The sequence below is a fragment of the Trachemys scripta genome, chromosome 22, assembly GCF_013100865.1.
Source record: "Trachemys scripta elegans isolate TJP31775 chromosome 22, CAS_Tse_1.0, whole genome shotgun sequence".
Classification (NCBI taxonomy): domain Eukaryota; kingdom Metazoa; phylum Chordata; order Testudines; family Emydidae; genus Trachemys; species Trachemys scripta.
Window position 1 is genome coordinate 7,759,361 of NC_048319.1, and position 23,303 is coordinate 7,782,663.

Sequence of the window (23,303 nt, forward strand, 5' to 3'; positions counted from 1 at the left end):
CGCAGCCAGCGCAGTTAACGGTCCTAAAATAGCAGCAGCGAGGCACCCCCGAGACAAAGCGGGACGGGGACGCCGCCCCCCCCACCACCACCACGAACGGGCTCCCCCCACCCCGGGCGGGCAGCGCCTGAGGGGGCACCGGCCCCGCAGGGCGCAGGCTCGAGGCCCCAGCAGGGGGGCGGCGGGAGTCGCTACGGCAGAACAGCTGCCCCGAGCCGGGGGGAGGCGGAGCGGATGGCCCGGGTCCCGTGACGGGGGGGAGGGGGGAGTTTTGGCCCCGGCGGAGGAGCCCGGGCCCCAGAGGCCAGGCCAGGCCGCTGAGGTGACTCCCCGTCCCCCAGGCGGGGCCCTACCTGAGCCCGCGGCCGGTCTCCGGTCCCTGCTCAGCGGCCGCCCCGCAGCTCCCAGGCAGCACAGCGCGGCGCGGCGCGGCCCGGGGGCGGGGGAGTAAAGCGGAAAGGGGGCTGAGGGTGGATATTGGCACTATCCCACAGCCAGCACCTGCCGCCCGCCCCCTCCCCTCCCTGATTGGCCCCGGCCGCCCCTACCTCCGCGCCCACTGGTGGACTCGCTCGTGACGGACGGCGGCGTCCGCTACTCCCCGGCCTCTCTGCCGCACAACAAGCCCACCGCGCTTCCTCACTGGTAGAGGCCGCTCCGACAGGGCCCGCCCACCCCTCGAGCCGAATCAGGCAGGCCCATGGCCTGCGCTCACGCCACTCACCGGCCTTCGGCCAACCCGCTCGAGGAACGGGACGACCCCGCCCCTGCGACGTTGCTATTGGGTGAGATAGGGTGAAGCGCGCGGGGAGGGGCTGGTTGAGGTGCCCGTCACTCCGCCCCCTTCCCTGCTGTCAGGCTCAGTTGCGGGGAAGTGAGTACGTGAGGAGCCGCACAGCTGCAAGCAGGGGGGTTGCAGGGCTCTGTGCACCAATAGGGCAGGGGCCCAAGGGCTGGTCCCCAGGGAGAGGAGGGACTGAGGCAGGGCTACACCTTCCTTCTTCTCTCGCCCTACCCCCATATGAATGTGTAGGTCTCTAAGGGCCTGCCCTGAAAGCCATTAACAGCGGGCAAAGGGTAAGGTAGAGAGCCAGGCGGCACCCTGTGCGCGCACACATCTGCATACCATTCTGCTGCAGCGCTAGGCACAGTGCCCTGGTAAAGCCACCACCCCTTCACCCGCACCTGATTCTCTACCAAGCCCCCTGTACCCTAAAAACGCTGTTGAGAAGTAAGTGCAGGTCCCCACTGCAAGTTTCCACCAGCATTACAAATACTTCCTACTTGAAACTGTGCTTTTCCTCTGTTATTACTTTCTTCTCCTGCTGTGCTTTTTAATTAGGATAAAAAGCTGCATAGTGTAGCTTTTCTAAGGGATCTTTCCCACTCCCCTCTATTTGTAGTTAAAAGGGAGAATAGACCGTAGCCCCTAACTATTCTTTCTGCCAAGGGTTGAAGAACTCACTCCAGCGACACCTGTCCTCCCTGCCCCAGCATCCTTTCCATCCAAGTTCAGTCTAGTCTACAAGAACAACAATTTTGACTACATCTAAATTGCAGCAACACCTGGAGTAGGACTAGCAGCATACACTCCACCCCCCTCCCCTGGGAATTTTACTTTAAACATTTATAATGCAATTCAAAAAGTTTTGTTTGAAGACCCAGATTTATTCTGTCATACAACACTGATACAAATGCCCCACCACCACAACTGATAAACCAGGTAATTGGCTAGGTACCACATACCATAAGTATGCTTTTAACACTTCCCTTACCTGCACAGCACTTAACACCAATAATTGGTCTTGTCTCAGGCTGCTCAAAAGCCAGCACCTTTCCACCTGGTAATAGCATTTCCCCCTTGGCCTTGCAGATATTATGCAATACACAGCATGCAGCAACAGGAATATCTTTTTTTGCTGAGACCAAGCAAGCATGGTTATGAGACATATGCACCTGCTCTTCAATTTTCCAAACACACTCCACACCCATCTTGCACCTGCTCAGGCAATACTTAAATCTTTTTTCTGTCCAGATACCCACTGAATGACTTCATAAGCCAGGAAGCCAATGAGAGGTTGAGTTCCAGAGAATCACAGTTGGTATTGCAATCTCATTATAGCATCAATAGGCTGCACTGGGGAAAATGTCCCTGCTTTCAGCTTGTCAAATGAAGGCCTGTATTCCTACAGAAAAGAGCAGCCTTCTCTGATCAGCCAACTTTCCATGTCAGTAAGTTACCCATGGTGAGACAGTGATTGCATATTCATGGTGAATTACTTCTTCAGTTTATGAATTGAGAAATAATGGAGTGTGAAAAGTTGGGGGAGAACACCAACAACTGGGAGGAAATTGGAGTATGTATCCCATATATCACCTTACCAGCCCCTTTCATTGAATCAATCTATTTCCTGCATGTTGCACAATATGACAGTCCTATGCAGCAGGATACACTTAGTCACCTTGCATACCTGCATGAGTGACCCCCCCCCCCCCCTGCAGATTTTCCAACACCAAACTGATTGTCCATAGCCTGACAGCAATTGCCATCCACTTTTCTACTGGCAGAGCAGCTCTCATCTTAGTGTCTGGGAACTGCAGGGCTGGGGTGAGCTTGGCACAGAACTCCAGAACATGGCCTTGTGCATCCAAAAGTTCTGGAACCACTGCTGGTCATTGCAGATTTGGATTATGTTCTAGTCCCACCCCTCTCCTCATTGTACAGGCCCAAAGCCACCACTCCACTATGCGCTCTTGGTCTGTGAATACCCGCAGCAGCTAGTCAGCTTCATTCACGGTCTATTCATCCATTCATCCTCAGTATCCCTGTTATATGTCCAGCTACTGTGGTTCCACAATTAGAAAAATCACTGGCTCAGTCCCACGATTTGTGTTGAATCTATGTTTTTTAGCAGCAAGATGGAAAAAACAGTGTGGGGGAAAAAAGTACATTATTGGATGGAACAGACCTCACAGTCTCACAATTCCCTGAAAGTGATGGTAGCCCACAGTAGACAGCAGCACCACAATACACTGCAAAACTTTCCCCACAAGTTAAAGTGCCAGAGGGCAGTGCAGGGATACAAGGATGTCTATACAAAAAAAGTCTTTAGGTGATACAATCAGCATTGCAGGACGTTGCAGTGGCAAAAGGCAGCCAGATATGAACGCCCACTGCCAAAATAGCGATCAGCAGTATGCCAGCAAAACTTTCTAGTCAAAACATGTGTTCTCCAAGATCCTTCTGCCCCTTGCAGGAACATCTGTACTGCTGTTTTTAGCCCCAAAGCCCAAGCCCCATGAGCCTGAGTCAATTGACCTGGGTTCAGAGACTCTGTACAGTGGATTTTTCTTTGTGGTGTAGACAAACAACAATTTCCAACTGATTGGGGAAGAGGGAAAAGAAGGAAGGTATTAAATGAAGGTAAAAGCCATAGGGAAGTTCCTCAAAGGCAAACAAGAAAACCTTATTCCAATGAATGGTGTCCAACAGATTACATGAAGCACTCTTCTGCATACTTCAACAGCCCTAAACTGCAGAATGTAAGAGCAAGACAGTTTTTCACAGATAGCTAGATCCTTCATATAAAGAAGTGTACATCTGCAGGAATATTTTACACATGCATTTTGTTTTTCAATTACATCCTACCTCGATATAACACTGTCCTCGGAAGCCAAAAATCTTACTGCATTATAGGTGAAATCGCATTATATCGAACTTGGTTTGATCCGCTGGAGTGCTGCTTTACCACATTATATCCGAATTAGTGTTCTATAGGGTCGCGTTATATCGGGGTAGAGGTGTACTATATAATCCTCTCTTATAGAGTCAATGCAATAGCTTTCAAAGATATCTTATCAGTATTGTTATTTTCCACAATCTTATTTGTTACCTTGACAAAAATTGTGACAGAGGTAGAAATCTTAATGAGTTCCTTATAATGAATCACCAATACAATCCTCCAGAACTAGATGTGTCTGAAAATCCATTTCCTTGTTCCCTTTAACAAAAGTGTTAAGAGTACGAAGTTTTCTAAATTCAAATTAATTTCTACCTTGTTCTTGCATTTATACTAGATCTAGGGTGGGATTTTCAAAGGAATCCCAATTTAGATTTTAATTAATCTCAATATTGAAATATTTTCACAATCTCAAAACTTAAGGAGACAAAAGGCAAACATTTTAATCTGAAAAGATATTTATTTTGAGAATTTCAACTTGCACATTTTACAAAATGTGACAAATTCAGCAAAAAACTATAAAAAAAGTTTTTCCCTAACATATTAACATTATAATTTTAAAAAAGGGTAAAAGTTAAAAAACAGGCATATTTGTTCCAGTCTGTGCGCTCTAAAGTGTAATTAAAAAGACCCTGGTATGCTGAGGTATTAAACTGCTAACTTTGGTACTGTTAGGAAAAGACATTCCGTTCACAAAATTAAGGTTTCCTGGTCTCATGTACAATCATCAGATGTTTAATTAACAATTTTCAACAACTTATTCTTCGTTTCTAGGTAGAAATGCAGTGAAAAAGTAAATGCATGTTACGATAATACATCTAGCACCAGGAAAAAAACCTTAAAATTTGCAACTCCACACTACTGACATACAGCTACTGTGTTACTTTTACCCAAAAGAAATCCGGCTGGCAATTTAAACATTACAGTGCTTAAAAAAAAAAAAAAAAATTGGCAATTCAGACCCCTGTCTTTCCCATAAAGGACCAAAGGCACTTAAAAATGGCTTTAGTATGTTCTACTATGGCATTCTGGATAGAAGATAGCACCTGGTTGAACAAATAGTTCCCTAAGTAAGAGACAAGTCCAACTGAGGTAGTAGTTCTTATTGCCCCAACTACTTGGCTAATGCGTGAAGGCTTTTTGTGGACAAAACTGGTGGGAAATGGCTTTTAATAAAATTTGATACAAGCACAAGGGAAAAAAAGGTTACCAAAAAACAACCTAGGTCACAAGTCATAAGCCAGGAACCATCTTGTACAACTGGAGCATGAAAATGCTGTCACAGAGATACCCAGATCTACTTTTATGGCCAAATCCATAGACTTCATAAAGATTGTTCTAAGCAAATAAGCCATTTTCTGAATGAATAAAAAAATATAGGGAACATTGAGAACTTTGTCATGATCTTTAGCAGCCTTACCGGAAGAAGTTTGTAATTCCATTAAAAAAAACAAACAAAACAAAACCACACTGTGCTGATGAATGGCAGGTTTCAGGGGGGAAAAAAAAAGGGAGCTCAAAATCCAACATTAAACAAAAACAAAATACCCACAAACATACAAAAGAAGATTTCGCAAAGTTTATAGATTTTATAACAAGGAAGACTTAAAACTTTTTTGGGGAAGGGAAACTATTTCTTTAAATTAAGCCCATTGAAAACCCAATAACAAGTTTAAACAAAACGAAGTTAGAAGTGCTTTACAGAATCATCGTCCATTGCCATAACCAGGGAAGAGCTGAGTTAGAAGGGCCTGCAGCGTTTCGTTCACCTGCATAGTATAGTTTTTGCCAAGATCGTAGCGACAAGCTGGACAACTATACACGTCTGCTCTAAAGGATCGATCCAAACAATCCTGGGAGAGGAAAGAAACAGAAGAGACATTAAGAGATTAAGTTGCAGAGCTTCACTCGTTTTACACAGCCCTTATTGGGCAGAGGAGAAGGTATGCGCAAAGTCAATTCACTTGAAAAAACCCAGATTGGCTATCTGAGACAGTGGAAGTATTTGCATGTTTTCTTCTGTGAAGAGATTTGGTCAGACACAAGGTTTAAATACATGATATGGATTGTTTCAATATATGATTACACTATGAAAGAGCAAGAACTCCAGAGTTGCTAAGAACAGTCACCGTCTCTGCAGGAAATAATTCACAACAGTTCTCACAATCATATTTACAAGTCTGTCAAGAGTTAAAGTGGGGGGCACGAGGTGGGTGAGGTAGTATCTCGTCCCGCTAATATCCTGGTACCAACGACCCTGCAAACAATAGTTAAATGGGCTAGCAGGCTTACTCAACCAACAGAGATTAATCTTTTGCTGTCTCTTATTCAGATGCTGGCAGGAAAGAACAGTGGATAGTCCATTACAGGCACTTCTGTGTCACAGAATATTCAAGTAATCATTCACGTGACCGTAACAAAGATAGAAAGACACCTTGATTTACTTTTGAGAAGAACTATTACATAACTGTCAAGCCATAATACAATTCTTAAAGGCTGTAGAGAAGTCTTATTCTGAATAGGGAAATTCACAGCTTTCTTACTGGGCAACAGACATCCTGGCTACTCACCTTGCACACATTATGCTGGCACACTGTTGTGACTGGCCGAAATACCACCTCCTGACAGCAAATACACAGGAAGGTTTCTTCCACTTTATTCAGGAATTTCTAGGAGAGAAAATACAGAGTCATTCCATTACTACTGTTCTCCAAACATGCAGCACAATCCAAAATTACTGAAGACACCATTCATGAAACTGCGAAATGCTAGAGACTTTTTTAAATTGAAGATGAAAGCAGAATATTCTGTAGAATTCCAAGAAAGGAACCTAAATTACAACAGATTACCCCAATAAGAATATTTAGTATTCAATTTGAGTCATGCTATGGACTTCCAGGTAGCAAAACAGCAGTTGACATAATTGAATGGAAGTAGTTTCTGGAAGTTATTCTTGTCTGAAGAGCTTAGAACAACTGAGGAAGCCAGAAACAGGATTCAATGCACAACAGTCCTGGCTGCAGCATTCTGAATGAAGATAGCCATCCCTTCACCCTTGCTGACTCAAAGGAATGTTTCCCATGGAACTCAGCGAGGCTATTCCCCTGTAAGTAGTGAGGCCAAGAGGCACAGGTCTGAAGACAAACAGGTAGCTATTGCTACTACAGTTCTGGGATGAGGAGTATCTGACATACCGGTCCATCCTTGAGAGCTTCTAGTACTTCATTCCATAGTTTTTCATTGGATTCATCATCTTTAATAAGGGTCTTTTGCTGGGATGTCAGCTTGTACGGCTCAACTTTAGTCTTTTTTGGAGTCCCTCTAGGAGAGGCGGGGAGCTTTATCTCATCACCTAAAAAAGCATGTGGACCTTTTTAGAGACAAAATATTCAGCTTGCTAAAGCACTAAAAGAGCTAAAGAAAGTTTGCCACCTTCACTTGCCTATTATACCAACCTGCTGATTTCCTTTTCCTCTTTCCCTTCCCTGGTGTTTCACACTCTTCATCGCCTCTCTTATTTTCTTTCTCCTTATCTTTGTTTGCAACAGCTTCCAAATACCCCTCAGGATACTGGGGGAGGGGCGGGGGGGGGAGCAGGGAAGATGGAGGAGAAAAAAATTATAAAATATCAGATGCAAACGTACCACTCTCATTGGTAGGACCTCTCAGATTAGGTTACACCAAAAATGATCTAAAGCCAGTTTAGAAAGATGTTCAAGTTTTCAATCCCCTGCCCCTCCTCCTTTGGAAAACATGTCCGGCTCAGGCTATAGAAAATGAGAAACGTCAAGCTTTCTGGTTTCCTATTCCATAATTTTACAGACAAATGGTAGGGAAAAGTCTATGTAAACAAATGGTAGGAACAAGATATCATGCTACAATTATGCCATTTAATAACTTTAAATTTAGTAATGGTACTTATCAGTAGATTATATTAAACACACTGCAAGGATTTCAGGCAGCAACTTCTCCTAGAAAACCCAAGACAAAGAATAAAGTTGGCCATTATTTGCTTGTAACCTGGGATTCTGTGAACCAATCTCAAAAGAGATCCATTAAGTAGCATCTTCCTGGCTCCAAGAGTTCAATTTTCCTACTGATAAATACATTGCTGACAAGTAACACTGGGAACCACTGCTAGCAAATAAATCAATAAAAATTGCAGTTCTACTCCAAAAAAGTGACACAAATTTGTACTGTGAGATTCCATGTTTATTATATCTCAATGACCCCAGATCAATTTCACTTTACTAATAAAGGGAATTTTACTAACTACCTGTTCAACAAGCTCAAACTGGCCTCTGGAAGTTAAGATTTATTCCTAATTTGTACATCACCACCTGTAAGATTTCATGGGCCAAATTTTGCCTATACAATCCTATTGTTCGGGTGCAAACAACAGCAGAATTTGGCCCTATTAGACATTAACCATTCTGTTGTTGATGTGCTAGCCAGAAGAGAATCTCAATTCAACCTACCTTAAACTGTGCTGGTTCTGCAGCAATAGGAGTAACAATTTAATGTAGTAAGGTGAACAGGCAGAACTCTCGGCACTTAGATCACACTTGTGATTAAGAAGGTGCCAATTTCCACTGACCATAACCACTCACCCTATGACCAGCTCTGAGGGAAATAGGAAGGGGTGGCACCTTTGAGCGTTATGAAGACAAGATCTTCAGATACATTTGCTAGCAGATTACAAGCAGCAAAACTCTATATTCCACAGAACACCAGTTTGGGATAGAAGAGTTCCAGTAGGACTAAGTACATTTTGCCTGTATTTTGGAGTAAACAGTGAACAGATTCCACTAAACCAAGTTTAGTTTTCAGATATGCTAATAGACTGGTAACAAATAATTCGCAGTAATAAAGGTGCAATATCCCTCAATCGAGGAAGTACTATACTAATTCTTAAGTTCCTCCTTCAAACAGACAAAGCAGAGAATCCTAACACATCTGCCAAGGTAAAAGGACAATAAAACAATCCTTGCACTCCTCCTAGTTCTTTCAGCAGGAACAGTTCGTTAATAAGAATTATGTACCTGCATTGTTAGGCCAAGCTTTTTCATCCTGTCCTTCCCTTCCTTGGTCCAGGGGGCAGGCTCCTCATCATCCCTCCTAAGTAGGTAACGCCACACTAAAAAGCCAGATTTCCCAGTCTCAGGCCAATATTTCACAACCTAAAAGGAAGGACATAAGCCACTTATAAGCTACAGAAACATATTTCTGCCATAACCAGACATCAATCTTCATCATCCTCTCCCAATTAATTCCAAGATGGGAATGTCTGCTTACCTTGTATATTCCATCATATCGGTTTCCCTCTCGGGGAGCATATTTGCTGTGTTTGCCTCCCTTTACATTCCTCACCACTCTGACTGGCTTCCCAGCTCTCCAATCCTTGGCCTCTGCTCCATCTTTATCATTGATGGGGGCACTGCAGTTCAGAGCCAGAGCTCTGCAAGAATAAACCAATTTAATGTATTTACTAAGGAAGAACTATCCAGAAGCAGATATGAAATAAGAAAAGCCTGGTAATAAGCCTATAGAAAGGATATGAATATGAAGTACAGTAAGGTAGTACTAATGTTCAATACCCCTCTGAGCAGCACATATATCAAAGCCAAAGCAGGAAACACAACATGGAATTGTATGAAGCAGAACAGAGATATACAGCCAAGATTCACCAGTGCTGGTAGTTTCTCAGTCACTGTTACCATGCAGTCTGACATGACCGGTTTTGCTCAGGCACTATTCCCTTTTCAGTAGTGGGATTTACTTATTATTGCCAATACGACTCTCTGCGGTAAGGAAGGTATTCAATCTTCCAAAATTCCAGGTAACAGTATGGAATCTTGCCCACCCATTTTGTTTATTCCTTTGCCCAGACAAAAAGTGAGAAATATTAACTTTCAGGGAAGGCCAAGCAATCACCTGGGTATAAACATGATAATGGTCCTCATCACCAAATTTTAATACAGAATATCACATGGATTGCCTGTCCTGCCTTTCTCAATTACCTCCCATTCACAAACACATCTTCTTGCCAACAAGAGTACCTGATTATTTGGAAGAGTACGAACATAAAAGGATTTTAAAAGTGTTTTTAGTTGTTTTAATGTAATTTAGCAGCTAAAAATAAGGTGGAGAAGAACAGTTCTATGTGACTTGCCATCTCCGCAGATCAGTAGCAAGTGCTGTACGGATCATGAATGTACTACAGGCTACAGTTTGAAAACTTGTGTTCTAATTCATCCCTCTGTTCTTGGAAGTTGCAGCAAATATTAAACCTGGGGTCTAATCCCATTTCCAGTGTCCTACTGGGAATTTTCCCATTACACATTGATGTATAACCATCATGCACAGCGAAGCCATAACTTTGAAGATCTCTTTTAGTTTTGGTTAAAGTTTCATGAGGCACAGCGTGAATGTTTCCAACCTGTTCATGTTGGTGAGTTTTTGATCACAAGATTGTTCCGCCGTACGTTTGTTTCCAGAAAGATCACGACCTCCACTCCCCGTGTAAGTGAAAGAATTTCCATGATCCTGAAATATACATTGATTGTTCAGTAATTCATACTCACAAAATAGTTGAAACAAAATAATACAGATCTAGTGCAATAGGACAGAGTAATACACTGATCTAGTGGAGAGAACAGGGGATTCAGATTCTTAATCCCAGCTCTGCCAGATTCAGTTGTCCTATGGGTCCTTGTGCTGAGGTAGCCACTACAAAAGGAGCCACAGGACAGGTGCAAGGTGACTCCTGGTGTACAGCACCAGTAAAAGGGACTTGTAAAGGTGTTGGCAGTCCCTGTGCACCCACTTGTGATCAGCTCTAGCACTGCAGGGGAGCCGCAACCTCACTTTTCCAAATGGGCATCAATAAATTCACTTTAAACAGATCTGGGGGAGGAAAAGCCAACACATACTAACAAAACAGCATAACCACTTTCCAAAGATTTCAGGAAAGGAGCAATTACAATAAACATGTCATACAGTCCTCACCTCAGGACTCAGAGTTCCAAAACTTAAAACTCTTGAACAAAGTCAAGTTTGGTCAGGCTAGTCTCCTGCTGCCAGAGAGAACCCACTTCCTACTGCACAGCTTCTGTTCCGCTCTCCCTTACCCAGCTTCCTATTTAAATAGCCCAGGGAAGGGCCAACAGCACAAGTTACAAGGGCTCCCCACTAGCCTGCATCAGGAAATCAAACCAGCCCTTGCAGCCCTAGAATTAGGGGGATACAATTTACCTCCCCTTGGTCCTTGCAATAGTAGACATAAGTCTGCCAAAGACTGACCTTGTGGCAAGTAAACTTAAGCCTTAGGCCACTGGGCAGTCCAGTTACATTTTGTGTTTTCAACTATTTCATGGATTGTGGAGGCACCCATTGGGGGAAATAAGGCTGGGAAGAGGTGGAAGAATGAGAAGTATTCTTGGGCAAAGCCAGTGCCAGTCAAACCTATTCATCCCACAAAGCCAATGGGCAAATACTTAACAGTAGTGGTTCAATTGTACTTCCTAACTCTGTGCTGAATACTGTTGACACAGGGAGATATGGCAAGAGGGAAACAGGAGGTTCTCTGGGCACTTTTTGGAGTGGGAAATGGGTCTCCTAAGAAGAGGACAGTGTTTCCTGGAGAGGGGATAGGCTGCACAAGTGTCACAAGCTTCCTTAACTTGTCCCTGACCCTCTTTCCAAGCAAAAATATCCTATTATTCAGGGTTATGTTTTTTCTTTGCCTGGTACTCCCTGTCTGAACTGGTGTTAAGTTCTTCAGATGAAAGATGTGATGTAGAATGTAGAGTATCAGATGAACCCAAGTTTTTGTTTTAAATACAAAAGTGTAATTCAGTACTCTGGGATCTTTTATAGAGAAGATCAACGAGTAAACAGTTCCAAGATTCACTTACTATATCATCTTCATAACCTCCTGCCAGGACCAGGGAGTAAGCACCATCATTGCTCCTGCCATGTATACCTGCTACATGGGGCCTGTGAACACCAGATTCACTCACCTAGAAGAGATGAGTAGAGTTTACTGGACAGCTGTTCCAACAGGCCACAAATAGCTGCAATTATTTAGAACCAAAATGAATCAATGCATGTGCACAACTAAGTTGCTGATGGCCCACACAACTTCTTCAGTTTTTGTTTTCCTTATCGTTTTCAGATATTTGTATGTACAAAAATAGAATCTTTTCATGTGTTCCTATTTACCTGTATCAAGAAATATCTAATATTACACGTCTTCCAACAGAGAAGGGTCCTGACTTGTTGCCCTGCACAATGTGCAGTCATTTACACCAGTGCAAAGTGTGTGTAAAATACCGTGAAATCAAAACATTCGCATTTTGCATCTGCTTTGCCCCAGGTGTAGAGAAACAATGAATTGGGCCCTATAACTTCAGGTTGAAGAGAGAAGGAACAGATGAAGTCTTAAGAGTAACCCATAAAGGACAAATCCGCTTTTTCCCCCCTCCAACAATAGCTTGACTACGTGAGGGTAATCATCAGAAATTCAGGTTTTATCTTAATGTTTGTGCTGGAAGACTGCCAACTAAACAACTAGTAGGTATAGGATATTCCAGATACCAAGGAAGTGAAACTATTGAGAGGGAAAGCAATTTTATTCCAACTGTTCATAACACAACAGTTGGGGGGGCGGGGGAGAAAGCGTTCTGGTTAATTCAGTTCACACTCCTCACTCCCTTCAATTATGGGGTGAAAGGACCCCCCTTTTCATATATCCAGGGCCTCAAAGGAGGTTTTCAGCAAGACTGTAGAAGATTATTTTTTCTGTCTGCCTGTGTTTGTATTTTTAAAATGTTTCATGTCTTTTTTACATCAAAAGTGTAAGACAAAACAATTCCCCACACTTTACGCTCGCAACAGACAAAGCCAGTCGTTTCCTCTCTGCACGCTGAAGTCCTGTGGCGAGTGTGCCAACATAGCTTCTGTTTCAAATTCCTTGGGCAAGAGTTACATCGTTCCTATTTCCCACTCTGGAAGTTCACTCCAGCACTGTTATTTCATACCTGGACTCTGAATTTCCACATGGTGCCAACTGGAACCCCAGGAATTGGTCCATAGTGGTTAGAGGGGACAATGGTACATTCCCTCGTGCGACCCACACATGCCATACCCTGTTTCAATAAGAAAGCCAGATCTAAGAACTGCCATCAATCATCATGCTTTACATATTAAGATACAAGACAAAACAAGCTTTACACCAACCTTGCCCCAGTCTCTCTGAGAGGATGAATTAGCAGATGCCATCTTTGCCTTCTTTTTACTTTCTTTTAACTTCTCTCCTGCTAAAACCACTTCACTTGCATCATTCCGACATTCAGGGCAATACCTAGAATTGCCAGTCAATAAAAATTAGTTTGTGGTAGCCCCTCAAGTTAAAAATGGTGTTTTTCTTAGAGTGTATTGGTGGGTTATAAAGTAGAAACTTGGGAAGTTTATCTGAAGTTGTGTACACCCCTATACTGACAGCCTCTCGACAACAGAATTAAAATTGTACTAAATAAAGCTGTTCGGACAGGGTTCTCGCACAGCTTTCCTGGCTGTTTCTGAGAAATATTATAAACCCAAGTTACGGAATGTTGGAACAGAGCATGTGGAAGAGAAAAGAATGTTAACGTACAGCATGTTTTAACTGACATGGTTCTCAAAAAAGGCCTGTTCATGATGGGTAAGGTAAGACATACACGAAGTCTGCAATAGCTGTTCAACTAGCTGGCATCATTCTGACTCCACTATGGATAGGATCTGCAAGTGACTGCAACCTGTACTGAAAACAAGTTGCCTCATTCCCATTCTGCCAAAGGGCTACATTCTTTCCTATCAATGAAGGCTACAAGTCAGATTAGCAACTGTAAAGATCACATTGACAAGAGAGCATTTATCAGATAAGATATCTAGAGGTCCTAGTTTTAAAAAATACATAAGCTATCACCTCCACAACAATGAAGCATTGAGAGAAGAGCCCCTACTACTCCACCCCACCCAATCTAGTTATTTTGCTTGCCCAAGTTGAGATGCCTTAAAAGGGACTTGATTCTCAGAGTACTGAAGACCCCTTTAAGGAGTCAGCTTAGGCAATCCCTTCCACCCCAAAAATCACTAATCTCTCTAGAAAATTTAGTCCAAGGAAACCAGGAGAAAGTTTTAACTTGTGAAATGTATGCACTGCATATTTTCAAACTTGATTGGCTAGTGTTAACAGCAACAAAGTGGCTGCTTATTTTGCTTTCCACAAATCAGCACTGTTCATAGAACTAGCATTCAGTAAACTTACCTATAAGAAGAGTAATAATAATCTGGCTGAAGAAACCTCATGCTTATGATGCTATAAACTTTGCTTTGTTACTAAACGTATTTTAGATTTTTAACTGAATCACAGACCTGGTTTTCATGTTTCTGTAAGAAGCCCAGCATATTTTTAGTACTATAAACAAACATTTATGTTTCAGCAAATGCTCCAAAGCTCAGAACAGTCTTAGGGCTTGTCTGCACTTACTGGGGGATCAACGAGCAGTGATCGATGCAGCGGCTGTCAATTTAGCAGGTCTAGTGAAAACCCGCTTAATCAACCGCAGATCGCTCTCCAGTCGACATTGCATAGTGGGGTCCCCGCGGATCTAAGCTACGTCGATTTGAGTTATGCTATTCACATAACTCAAATTGCGTAGCTTAGATAGAATTTCCCCTGTAGTGTAGACAAGGCCACATTCACAGAGATCCATCCCAATTTAGAGAAGGCATAGCTGAATAGGGCTGGTAACGTCTTACGCAGCTACGTCCCAGTACTTCTAGAAGGTATAGCCTTCATCAAAACAAGTATTTACATTTAGGCCTTGACTTTACACAAAAAGGCCTATCTACGCTACAGCAGCTATAGCAGCACAGCTATGACACTGCAAGTGTGACGTTGTAGCGCCATAGTGTAAACCAGTGGTTCTCAACACATGGCCCAATCAGCATACAGCTGCAGCCCAGGTGACATCCTCAGGGCCATATGGGTAGAATATATAGTGTATGGATGCGGCCCACATGACAGCTGCATATACAGCCCACACTGGTAAATAGGTTGAGAGCCACTGGCGTAAACGCTTTCTAGATTGATTAACTACATTGACAAAGGCTTTTCCATCAATCACTCTCTCCAACAGGTGGTGCTATGTCAACAGAAAAATTCTGTAGACCTAGCCACATCTACACTGGTTGTTTGGGTGACCTAAGTACAGTGCTCAGAGCGTGAAATTTTTCATAGCCTTAAGTGACATAGCTAAGTCAGTCTAATTTTTGAGCACAGACAGGCCAAAGCTGCAGAAGTGTCTGACGGTGTGTTAATAAATTTTGTTAAACAAGAGCAAAATTTCTTGGAATCAATTAAAAAAAATCAACTTAAACCTGAATTATAGTAATTAAATAAGGAAAGGAATTGACTTGAGCTAAAACTAAATAGCTACAATTCAGCTTTAAATTGATTTTAATATCATTCATGAGGTCTTGCTCTGGAATAACAAAATTGGTTACAAACACACACCTTCAGAGACGTGTGTGTGTGTGTGTGTGCGCGCACGCACAAGGCCTTACACTTTTCACCACGTAAAGCCTACATACAAGTTACAAGCCTGAACAGGCATTTTTATGACTTACCAGTCCTCATCATCTGGTATGCTACTAAGGGGAGGGTTGAGGCAGTAGATGTGGAAAGCCATGTCACACTCATCACACATTAGCTGTTTATCTGGATCCTGTTTACCTCCACACACATGACAGGCACACATCCTACAGGTCTTGTTTGGGTTGTCTTTACAATGTTTACACACTGGTCCACTCTGCCCTATGAACATAGAGAAACCACAATTACTGCTGCTTCAGATTTCAGAAAATACTAGTTACACTAAAATGGACAAAAAGCCTCAACCACAAACATATTAAAAAGTTTAATTTTCTTGTGTATCCAATACCAAAATCATAACAATAGGATGTAGTGTAAAGTTTAAGGGCAACATTTAAAAAAAACTCTCACTTTTTAACGGGCTGGTGCTAGCTGGACTAACACTGCCAGGTTCTTCAATTTTGTAAATTTCATCCACAAAGATAATTCTACAGTCATTCAAGGAATCACCAGCATCCCTAAGGGGAGAAATGCATAAGTCAAGAAAATCAGCCTTTAAACAAACACACCTCACTGCTGCACAGATATAGTATATAATGCAGGCTGGGAGGCAGGTGCAATATATCCTGGATCACAAGTAGTTTCAATGAAGCATCTGGTTCACGTACAAGATGATCAGTTAACAGATTTATAATAGTCAATGAGGCAACAGCACTGTAGCTATGTTGCTCTAGTGCCCATAGTATAGATATGGCCCTAGTCTGCAGCTGGACAGGAGCAACAGTACTAAGCGCTGGTCTATACCCTATTTTTGGGCAGCTATAGGGATTTAGAAACAGATCTAGTTAAAGGTAATATAAAAAACCCTAGTATAGATGCAGTTATTCCTGTATAAAAGTGCTTTATAGTTATAGTGGTACAAAACCTGTGTGTAAAGAAGTCTTAAAAATGTGTTAAATTCCCCAAGTCTCTGCAATGGAGCGTTAAATGGTGATTGGGTTCTGAGTTGAGTGCTAACTATGCTGTTTTGTTTCTTTAAAAAGCATGCCAGTAATGCCTGTTCTTACAAAAAAGACAGGAGCTTTAATCAATTCATTCCAAGGAGCTATTTTAGTCAAGTTAGGGCTATTATGTAAAACAAAAGCTTTGTTTACGCAGCTGGTCATTTCTTCCCAAGCTCTAGTGTCTGCTCCTCCACTACAGCATGTCCACCCTCCCCAATTGTCTTTTCCACATCCACCTGGAACATGCCTGCCCTATGCCACTGCCCCTCTGCCATTGGCCAACCAATGCCTCTTCAATCCAGTTCCATAGCAAATTCCTCTTCTATTAACAGCCTCTTTACCTTAGCTGCACTTTGACTACCCAACAATTCAGGGTAGTTTCCAGCACCTCTAGCCTGGTCTCCACCCCGCCCACCCATATTGTTCTTTGTTTTGAGGTAGCATCTAGGAGCTCTAGTCATGGACCAGGACCCCACCTAGATTCCAAATGGAGAACAAAAGACAGCCTCTGCCTGAAAGTTTACAATCCTTACCATCAACATGAATTCCTTTTCACATTAAATACATTCACCCATGAAGGGTTTAATATCCCTTAACACAGATTGGTTGAAGGCAACACTACCTCAGGTAGATTTAGAGGCTGAGCTGAACTTTGCAGAATTTGAACCTACAGCTCAAAAGAGTTTCTCAGCAAAAACTATGCTTAAATTACTACGATATCCTCAAAAGGTTGCAAACTTTTATTATGGAAACTGAACACCCCACGTGCCACCCTCCATCCCCGTCTTTTTCAGGAACTCCCTACATTTCCTCCCAATCTCTTCTGTGCCAGGGTCTCTGTGCCTCCCATACTAGGGTCCCCCATTCTGCCCCCACACCAATGGCTCTGTGCCATTCCTATATCCACCCATGGCATGCATTGTGTGTTCCCCATTCCAGGTCTAGAGTGTATCCCTATTGCTCCCACACCTTCCATTCCCCCTAACCAGGATCCTCCAATCTCTCATCACCCACTAGGGATTCTGCGTGCCCCCCTAAAACACAAAGGCCCGTTGGTGATTCACTGTTCTGTGTCAGTAACAGTTGTCAGGCCTGACATACTCACTACATCTAACAGTGTTAAGATATATACCCAAAAGGTGTCATGTAACATCTCATTGGAAAAACTAACAACTCACTTATCATTAATATTAGAGTGATATATGTGTAGGTCATGTACAAAAGATGTAAGCATGTGCTAGAATTATATTCTGAAAGTGTGTTTGGCAAGGAATGCATAAGCACGCTGTGCCTTAGTCAAGGGAACATGTATTTGCCTGGTCATCAGGCAGAGACAACAAAGATACGTTAACACATAAGGTAAACAAACCTAGCAAGCTAACAAACAGGAGAGAAACAACAAAGAGTCTGGTGGCACCTTAAAGACTAACAGATTTATTTGGGCATAAGCTTTCGTGAGTAAAAACCTCACTTCTTCGGATGCATAGAGTGAAAGCTACAGCTACAGCTACAGCTTTCACTCTATGCATCCGAAGAAGTGAGGTTTTTACTCACGGAAGCTTATGCCCAAATAAATCTGTTAGTCTTTAAGGTGCCACCAGACTCTTTGTTGTTTCTCTCCTGTTTGTTAGCTTGCTAGGTTTGTTTACCTTATGTGTTAACGTATCTTTGTTGTCTCTGCCTGATGACCAGGCAAATACATGTTCCCTTGACTAAGGCACAGCGTGCTTATGCATTCCTTGCCAAACACACTTTCAGAATATAATTCTAGCACATGCTTACATCTTTTGTACATGACCTACACATATATCACTCTAATATTAATGATAAGTGAGTTGTTAGTTTTTCCAATGANAAAAATCAATAGGGTTCTGACCATTGATGCCTCCAAATGCCACATTCAATTACTTCATTACATACAAACAAAAATGCCACTGATTTGAGTATAAGCCCTTCACAAGGTTGGACAAAAATGTGCAAATTAAAAACGGGCACCAAAAACTAAATAGAAGTGTGCAGATAAGACCTAGGGAAAAAAAATTAACATTTAAATGATGTAATAAACAAAGGTGAGGATATCATGTAGGCACAGAACACTCCCTTTTTTTTTTTTTTAAATATACTTTCTTTTTCAAAGGCATGGGTTCATAGGGTCCAGATATTTGCATATACCTTCATGTTCTAGATCAGAACTTGGTCAAAAAGGAGCTTAACATGGCAACCTACACACAAAGGGATTTTTCTACACAGCATTTGTAAAATGAAAACAATTAGTTAACTTTCTCTCTCTCTCTCTTTTTTTTTTTTTTTAAGATTGAGAAAGATTTTTACCCGACTGTCGACCTTTCCTGACAATGTTCATAATGAAATCTGGGCTAGTGAATTAAAACTAGCAAGTGGGACTCACTAGTCTAATATCTGTTGTCCAAATCAAAATGAACCACGTAAGTAAAACAAATGGCTAAGAGTTAGAATTTTATATTCCATTCAGTTGGTTATGGTGCTAAGACGACTAACAAAGTCTGCTTTTTTAAGAGTTGAAAGTAATTGGTTTCTTTATTGAAGGCAATGATGACAAGCAAAGCCTATTAAAGAAGAGCAATACTTACAAACAGAACATTTAAAAGTAATTTTGGGACTCTACATCTCTATTTCATTCTTTTAGGGTCAGGATTACTTACCCAAGCAGTATCTTTGCGTACATCTCCTTGTTCATTCTGGTTTCCCGTTTTCGCAGAATCTCTGCATCATACCAAAAACCTCTCTCTTTTGGTTCATCGGGATTATAGTTGACCATCACCACTTCCCCTACTTCTAGTTGGTGCCACTTCAAAACAGTCCGTGCTCGAGTACGTACATCTTTTGAACTCAGTTCTACAACTCCATTCTCTGGGTAGCTTTTTGGGGGAAAAGAGTTAAATTATTTAATATAATCTAATTTTCACATTTAACCACCTGTTTTTAAGAACAGTCTATGCCAACACAACATAAAACTGTTCAAAAGTTCAGAGTTGGTTCTCTTCTCTCCACCCCAGCATATCCATTGCTAGCATAGAGCACACCAAAATTCTCAGTGCTGCATCCCGTTTAAATATTTTGGCCATTTAATCCAACAAAAGTGACACTTATCCTCCACTCTAGTCCACTTATCCTCCAGTTTTAAAGTGCATACAGTTCAGACAAGCTGGGAGTGTTACATCCTGTCTGCACTTAAAATGGTTTAGTACTATAGATGGTAGAGCTATGTTGGCAAAATACCCATAGTGGAGAAGCAGCTTTATTAAAAATGTCTCCAAATGGAAGGCGCCATACCAGTAAAGGGGCTTTTTTGCCAGTACAGCTTTGTTGTTTAGAGGTGTGAAATTTTTTTTTTCTTCTCTATACTTCTACCAATACAGCTATGCTGATAAAGCTTTCTAGTGCAAATTAGGCCAAAAATCTTGCTTCTCTACATGACCAAACTCTCCATCATCATCAGGAATGTATCTCATTCAAAATGACCTTCATTAGCTATAACTCACTCTTCATATTTCACATGATATAGGATATCTTCTTCAGCAGCAGTTGATTGCAGTTCAGACTCTGTATCACTATCACTTGATTCATTTGCTGCCTTCTCTTTCCTGGTCACATTTACAATCTGGGCTTCAAACCATGCTCCCATGTTCATATCCCGAGCATCTACAAACTCGTTGATCTAAACAAAGCAAGACATGTAACTCTCCAAAATAAATTTTCAGAGTACGCTTGAAACTCATTTAAGCCACTCTCTACAGGGCTTAGTTTTTTGGGAACTATAACTGGCCACTTTTAAGTACCTACGTTTGAACTCTCTTGATGGTCCCACAGCACATCCTGACTTCTCTCTCTCTCTCTCTCTCTCTCAGATAGGGTCAGGAATGGTCTAAACATTTGTCTTGTGCATCATCATGCACACAATGGTGTTAGTAAATAATTCAGGACAGCCTTGCAAGATGGTCATAGTCTGTACTGGGTCGGTAAAAACACACTCATACCTTAAAAATCCCACTGTAAAAAGCTCACGTTCTGAGCAATCAGTTTCTCAAAGGTTTTAGAAAGAGGCTTTGCTGTTCATTTCTGTGTAGTATTTTGTACCTGAGGGAAAAAAAATATCTAGCGTACACTCACCTTATAGAGTCCAAATCCTGGATCAACCCAGTCAGCCTGTGCTACTGTACTAGGCTGACACTCCAACTCTATTGTCCCCTCGCCATTGTTGGAGTTCTTATCAGACTCACTCTGGCCTGAGCCACAGCCAGAGTCTGTATCTGACAGTTCAGAGTCCTTCTCTTTATTAACCGTAGGAAGCATAGCAGGGCTTTGTCTTACAAGTAGCTGAACAATATCATTCAATCCAACATTGTAGTCAAAGAGGGAGTGACCATCTTCCATCTACAGGATAAATTCAGAAAGTAACAATCTAGTTAATTCAATTTATATTTTAAAGCCAACTCAAAACGGCCTTTGGTTACGTATGCAGGTATATGTAAAAAATATACTTGAAAAGCACTAACAAGAATTAAGCAATATTTGTAATTTTCAAACATTTATGAGTGTCTGGTAGATTTTTATTCTTACTGTTTGGAAATTTCTTTGTTCATAGAACAAACTCAGATGCAAATACTGGAGAAAAAAATTCATCTGCGCTATGGTAGAACTCTCCACTTCTCTAACTAGGTTCTGAATGGCAGTGTGAAACAGACCAGTCCTAATTTCACTTTGCAGCTGTTCAGCAAAGCCAGCAGCAGTTGCAGTCTCTGGAATCAGTCTACAGACTCAGAAGACTGAACTGTGTCTCACATTTTTAAAGATAAAGCTAACTTGAAGGAAAGTTAAATTAAAATTTGGAAAAAAGAGGCACTGCACAATGGCAGAACTCTGACTTTTGACTACATAAATAGTAATAAAGATATGGATGACCAAATAAATCTGTACCTTTTAAAGTTCTTGAAGTTACTGAAGTACTACTATTCCAGATTTAAGGCACAAGACTTGATGCTGGAGTAAGTTTAGCAGTTTAGACAAGCTTCACCACATATTTAAGGTCTGACTAATAGAAATTCTACAGGAAATCATCATCATCCCTCCCAGCCCAAACCACTAAAAAAAGTGATCCTCAGAGCTTTGTTCTCTATCAGCGGGAAACAAGTTAACCACAAAAACTTGCACTTCAAAAGAATCACTGAGAATGAATTGTGATTCATGGCATAAAATAATTGTGGGGCTATTACTAGAAATATGGATGAGAACAGCAAAGAGACGAAGAATCATAGCACTAATCAAATCCATAAATCGAGAATCAGCTGAATCTTCTTATACTTACTACCAGAGTAATGGTATCACAAAAATCAGGTTCCGACTAGCAATTAGTATCAGAAGAACAGCATAGAGAACACCAAAAGGATGAGATCAAGAAAAGAGCAGCACAGGATGAGAGAACATGCACAAGGAGCAGCATAGAATACCAGATGACATGCTGAAAGCAGCAATATCAGCTGCAAATGTTTTATTATTGGAGGTTTTTCCCCCTGCCATCATTTTGCAATATGAATCAGATCACAAACTTGACAGACTTCAAATCAGAAAAGGCACTACGTTGGGGAAAAATCTCACCCTAAACCCTACCCTCAAACATTCTCTCCATCAGAGTCCATTATTCCTTCTCTGTGCCCTGAATGAGTCTTTTGTGGTCTAGTCCCTCTGATCTCATACTAGAGAATACTCCATTAAATACATAGCAAGCCAGTACTAGCATTACACTTCACAGCTCTCTTAAGTCTGCATTTTTTTTTTTTAAGTCTTCTTTGGTTCCCTCATGCATTTGAGGCTGCTAAAGTCTGTGCAAGCTACATTCCCTGCCTCACCCTAAACAAGGTAAAACAAAATATGATACCTTGGGGATTTAAACAGCAGCACTAGTTTCTTTATAGCCAACAGTAACAATATGCTGCTTTATCTACGCTTTGCCAAAAGCACTGCAATTTGCAGTGGGAGTTTTAATACCTGTTAATAACTGTTCCCAAAGCTCTTATTAATTCAAGGCCCCCAGTGTGTCAATGTCCACTAGTCACTTATTTAAATAGGAGTATCTTGAGACACTTCACCTTTGGGAGAATTCTTGTTAACCGTTCCAACTATACCACTATCTTTTGCTCCAGTTAATATGGGGGTAATTTTGTATTTTACAAAAACCCTGCTTTGTTAAAGCTCCGCTCTTCAGGAAGCAAAATATCAGCAAGTTTCACTAATAGACCATGCAAAAATGAGCTAAAGCAAGGAGGTAGGGAGCTAGAAAGGGAGGAAAGAACCACCACCTCTCCAACCAAGAAAGCATGATGTTAATAACGGCTCTCACAGGAGTACCATTCAAGTTCTCTTTTTCAAGGATGATTGCAACCAAAGCTCAGACTCTCAAAGTCCCACCTACACTGGGAAAATTTAACAAAATATCCCCACTGGGTCAGGTATTCAAACCTGAGGGGGTCCATGTCTCTGGTACATGTTTGATTAGGCTTGCTTTTTAGCAGGGTAAAGTTACATTAGTGGTTAAAACAGTTCTGGGTGCAGGAACCTTGCCTGCATCAGGGCTACCAGTATTTGATTGGTAGGATTTTTTTCTAAAATAAGTTTCTCTGAACTGTGTCCACACTGGAAAAGAGTACTGTGTGACAACTTCTTTAGCAATAATGTTTGCTAAAAAAGCAAGGCTTGCCTTAAGCACAAGCAAAGCAAACAGCTGATTAAGCCGAGTTGCAGAGTTGGTCCAGGGGTTCAATCTTCCTACTCTAGCAATAACATTAAAAAGGGAAGAAACAAACAGCCTGATTCCACCTACTACCCTGATAGCTTGATTCCAAGATAAGATTGCCCCAATTTCTGAAAAAGGACCCCAAATATTTA

General features: G+C 41.7%; 2 protein-coding genes across 4 annotated transcripts in view; both read right to left on the bottom strand.

The window, feature by feature from the left end:
* KDM4B (lysine demethylase 4B) overlaps window positions 1-498 on the bottom strand; it is a 160,311-nt gene extending 159,813 nt beyond the window's left edge. Inside the window, exon 1 of the mRNA XM_034755560.1 lies at window positions 354-498. The gene's annotated coding sequence lies outside the window, so the exon portion shown is untranslated. The remainder of the gene's footprint in view (window positions 1-353) is intronic.
* Window positions 499-4,180: 3,682 nt separating this feature from the next.
* The window catches only part of UHRF1 (ubiquitin like with PHD and ring finger domains 1), a 43,308-nt gene continuing 24,185 nt past the window's right edge, over window positions 4,181-23,303 (bottom strand). For all 3 annotated transcript variants that reach the window (XM_034755121.1, XM_034755119.1, XM_034755120.1), the window contains 15 exons: window positions 20,532-20,795; window positions 19,904-20,079; window positions 19,064-19,279; window positions 15,790-15,896; window positions 15,414-15,600; window positions 12,981-13,104; window positions 12,782-12,889; window positions 11,657-11,761; window positions 10,180-10,286; window positions 9,036-9,198; window positions 8,783-8,920; window positions 7,196-7,310; window positions 6,935-7,092; window positions 6,311-6,409; window positions 4,181-5,593 (listed from right to left, as the gene is read on the bottom strand). In XM_034755121.1, the coding sequence (XP_034611012.1) occupies window positions 5,447-5,593; window positions 6,311-6,409; window positions 6,935-7,092; window positions 7,196-7,310; window positions 8,783-8,920; window positions 9,036-9,198; window positions 10,180-10,286; window positions 11,657-11,761; window positions 12,782-12,889; window positions 12,981-13,104; window positions 15,414-15,600; window positions 15,790-15,896; window positions 19,064-19,279; window positions 19,904-20,079; window positions 20,532-20,795 (2,214 nt within the window). In that variant the 3' untranslated portion in view covers window positions 4,181-5,446. The remainder of the gene's footprint in view (window positions 5,594-6,310; window positions 6,410-6,934; window positions 7,093-7,195; window positions 7,311-8,782; window positions 8,921-9,035; window positions 9,199-10,179; window positions 10,287-11,656; window positions 11,762-12,781; window positions 12,890-12,980; window positions 13,105-15,413; window positions 15,601-15,789; window positions 15,897-19,063; window positions 19,280-19,903; window positions 20,080-20,531; window positions 20,796-23,303) is intronic.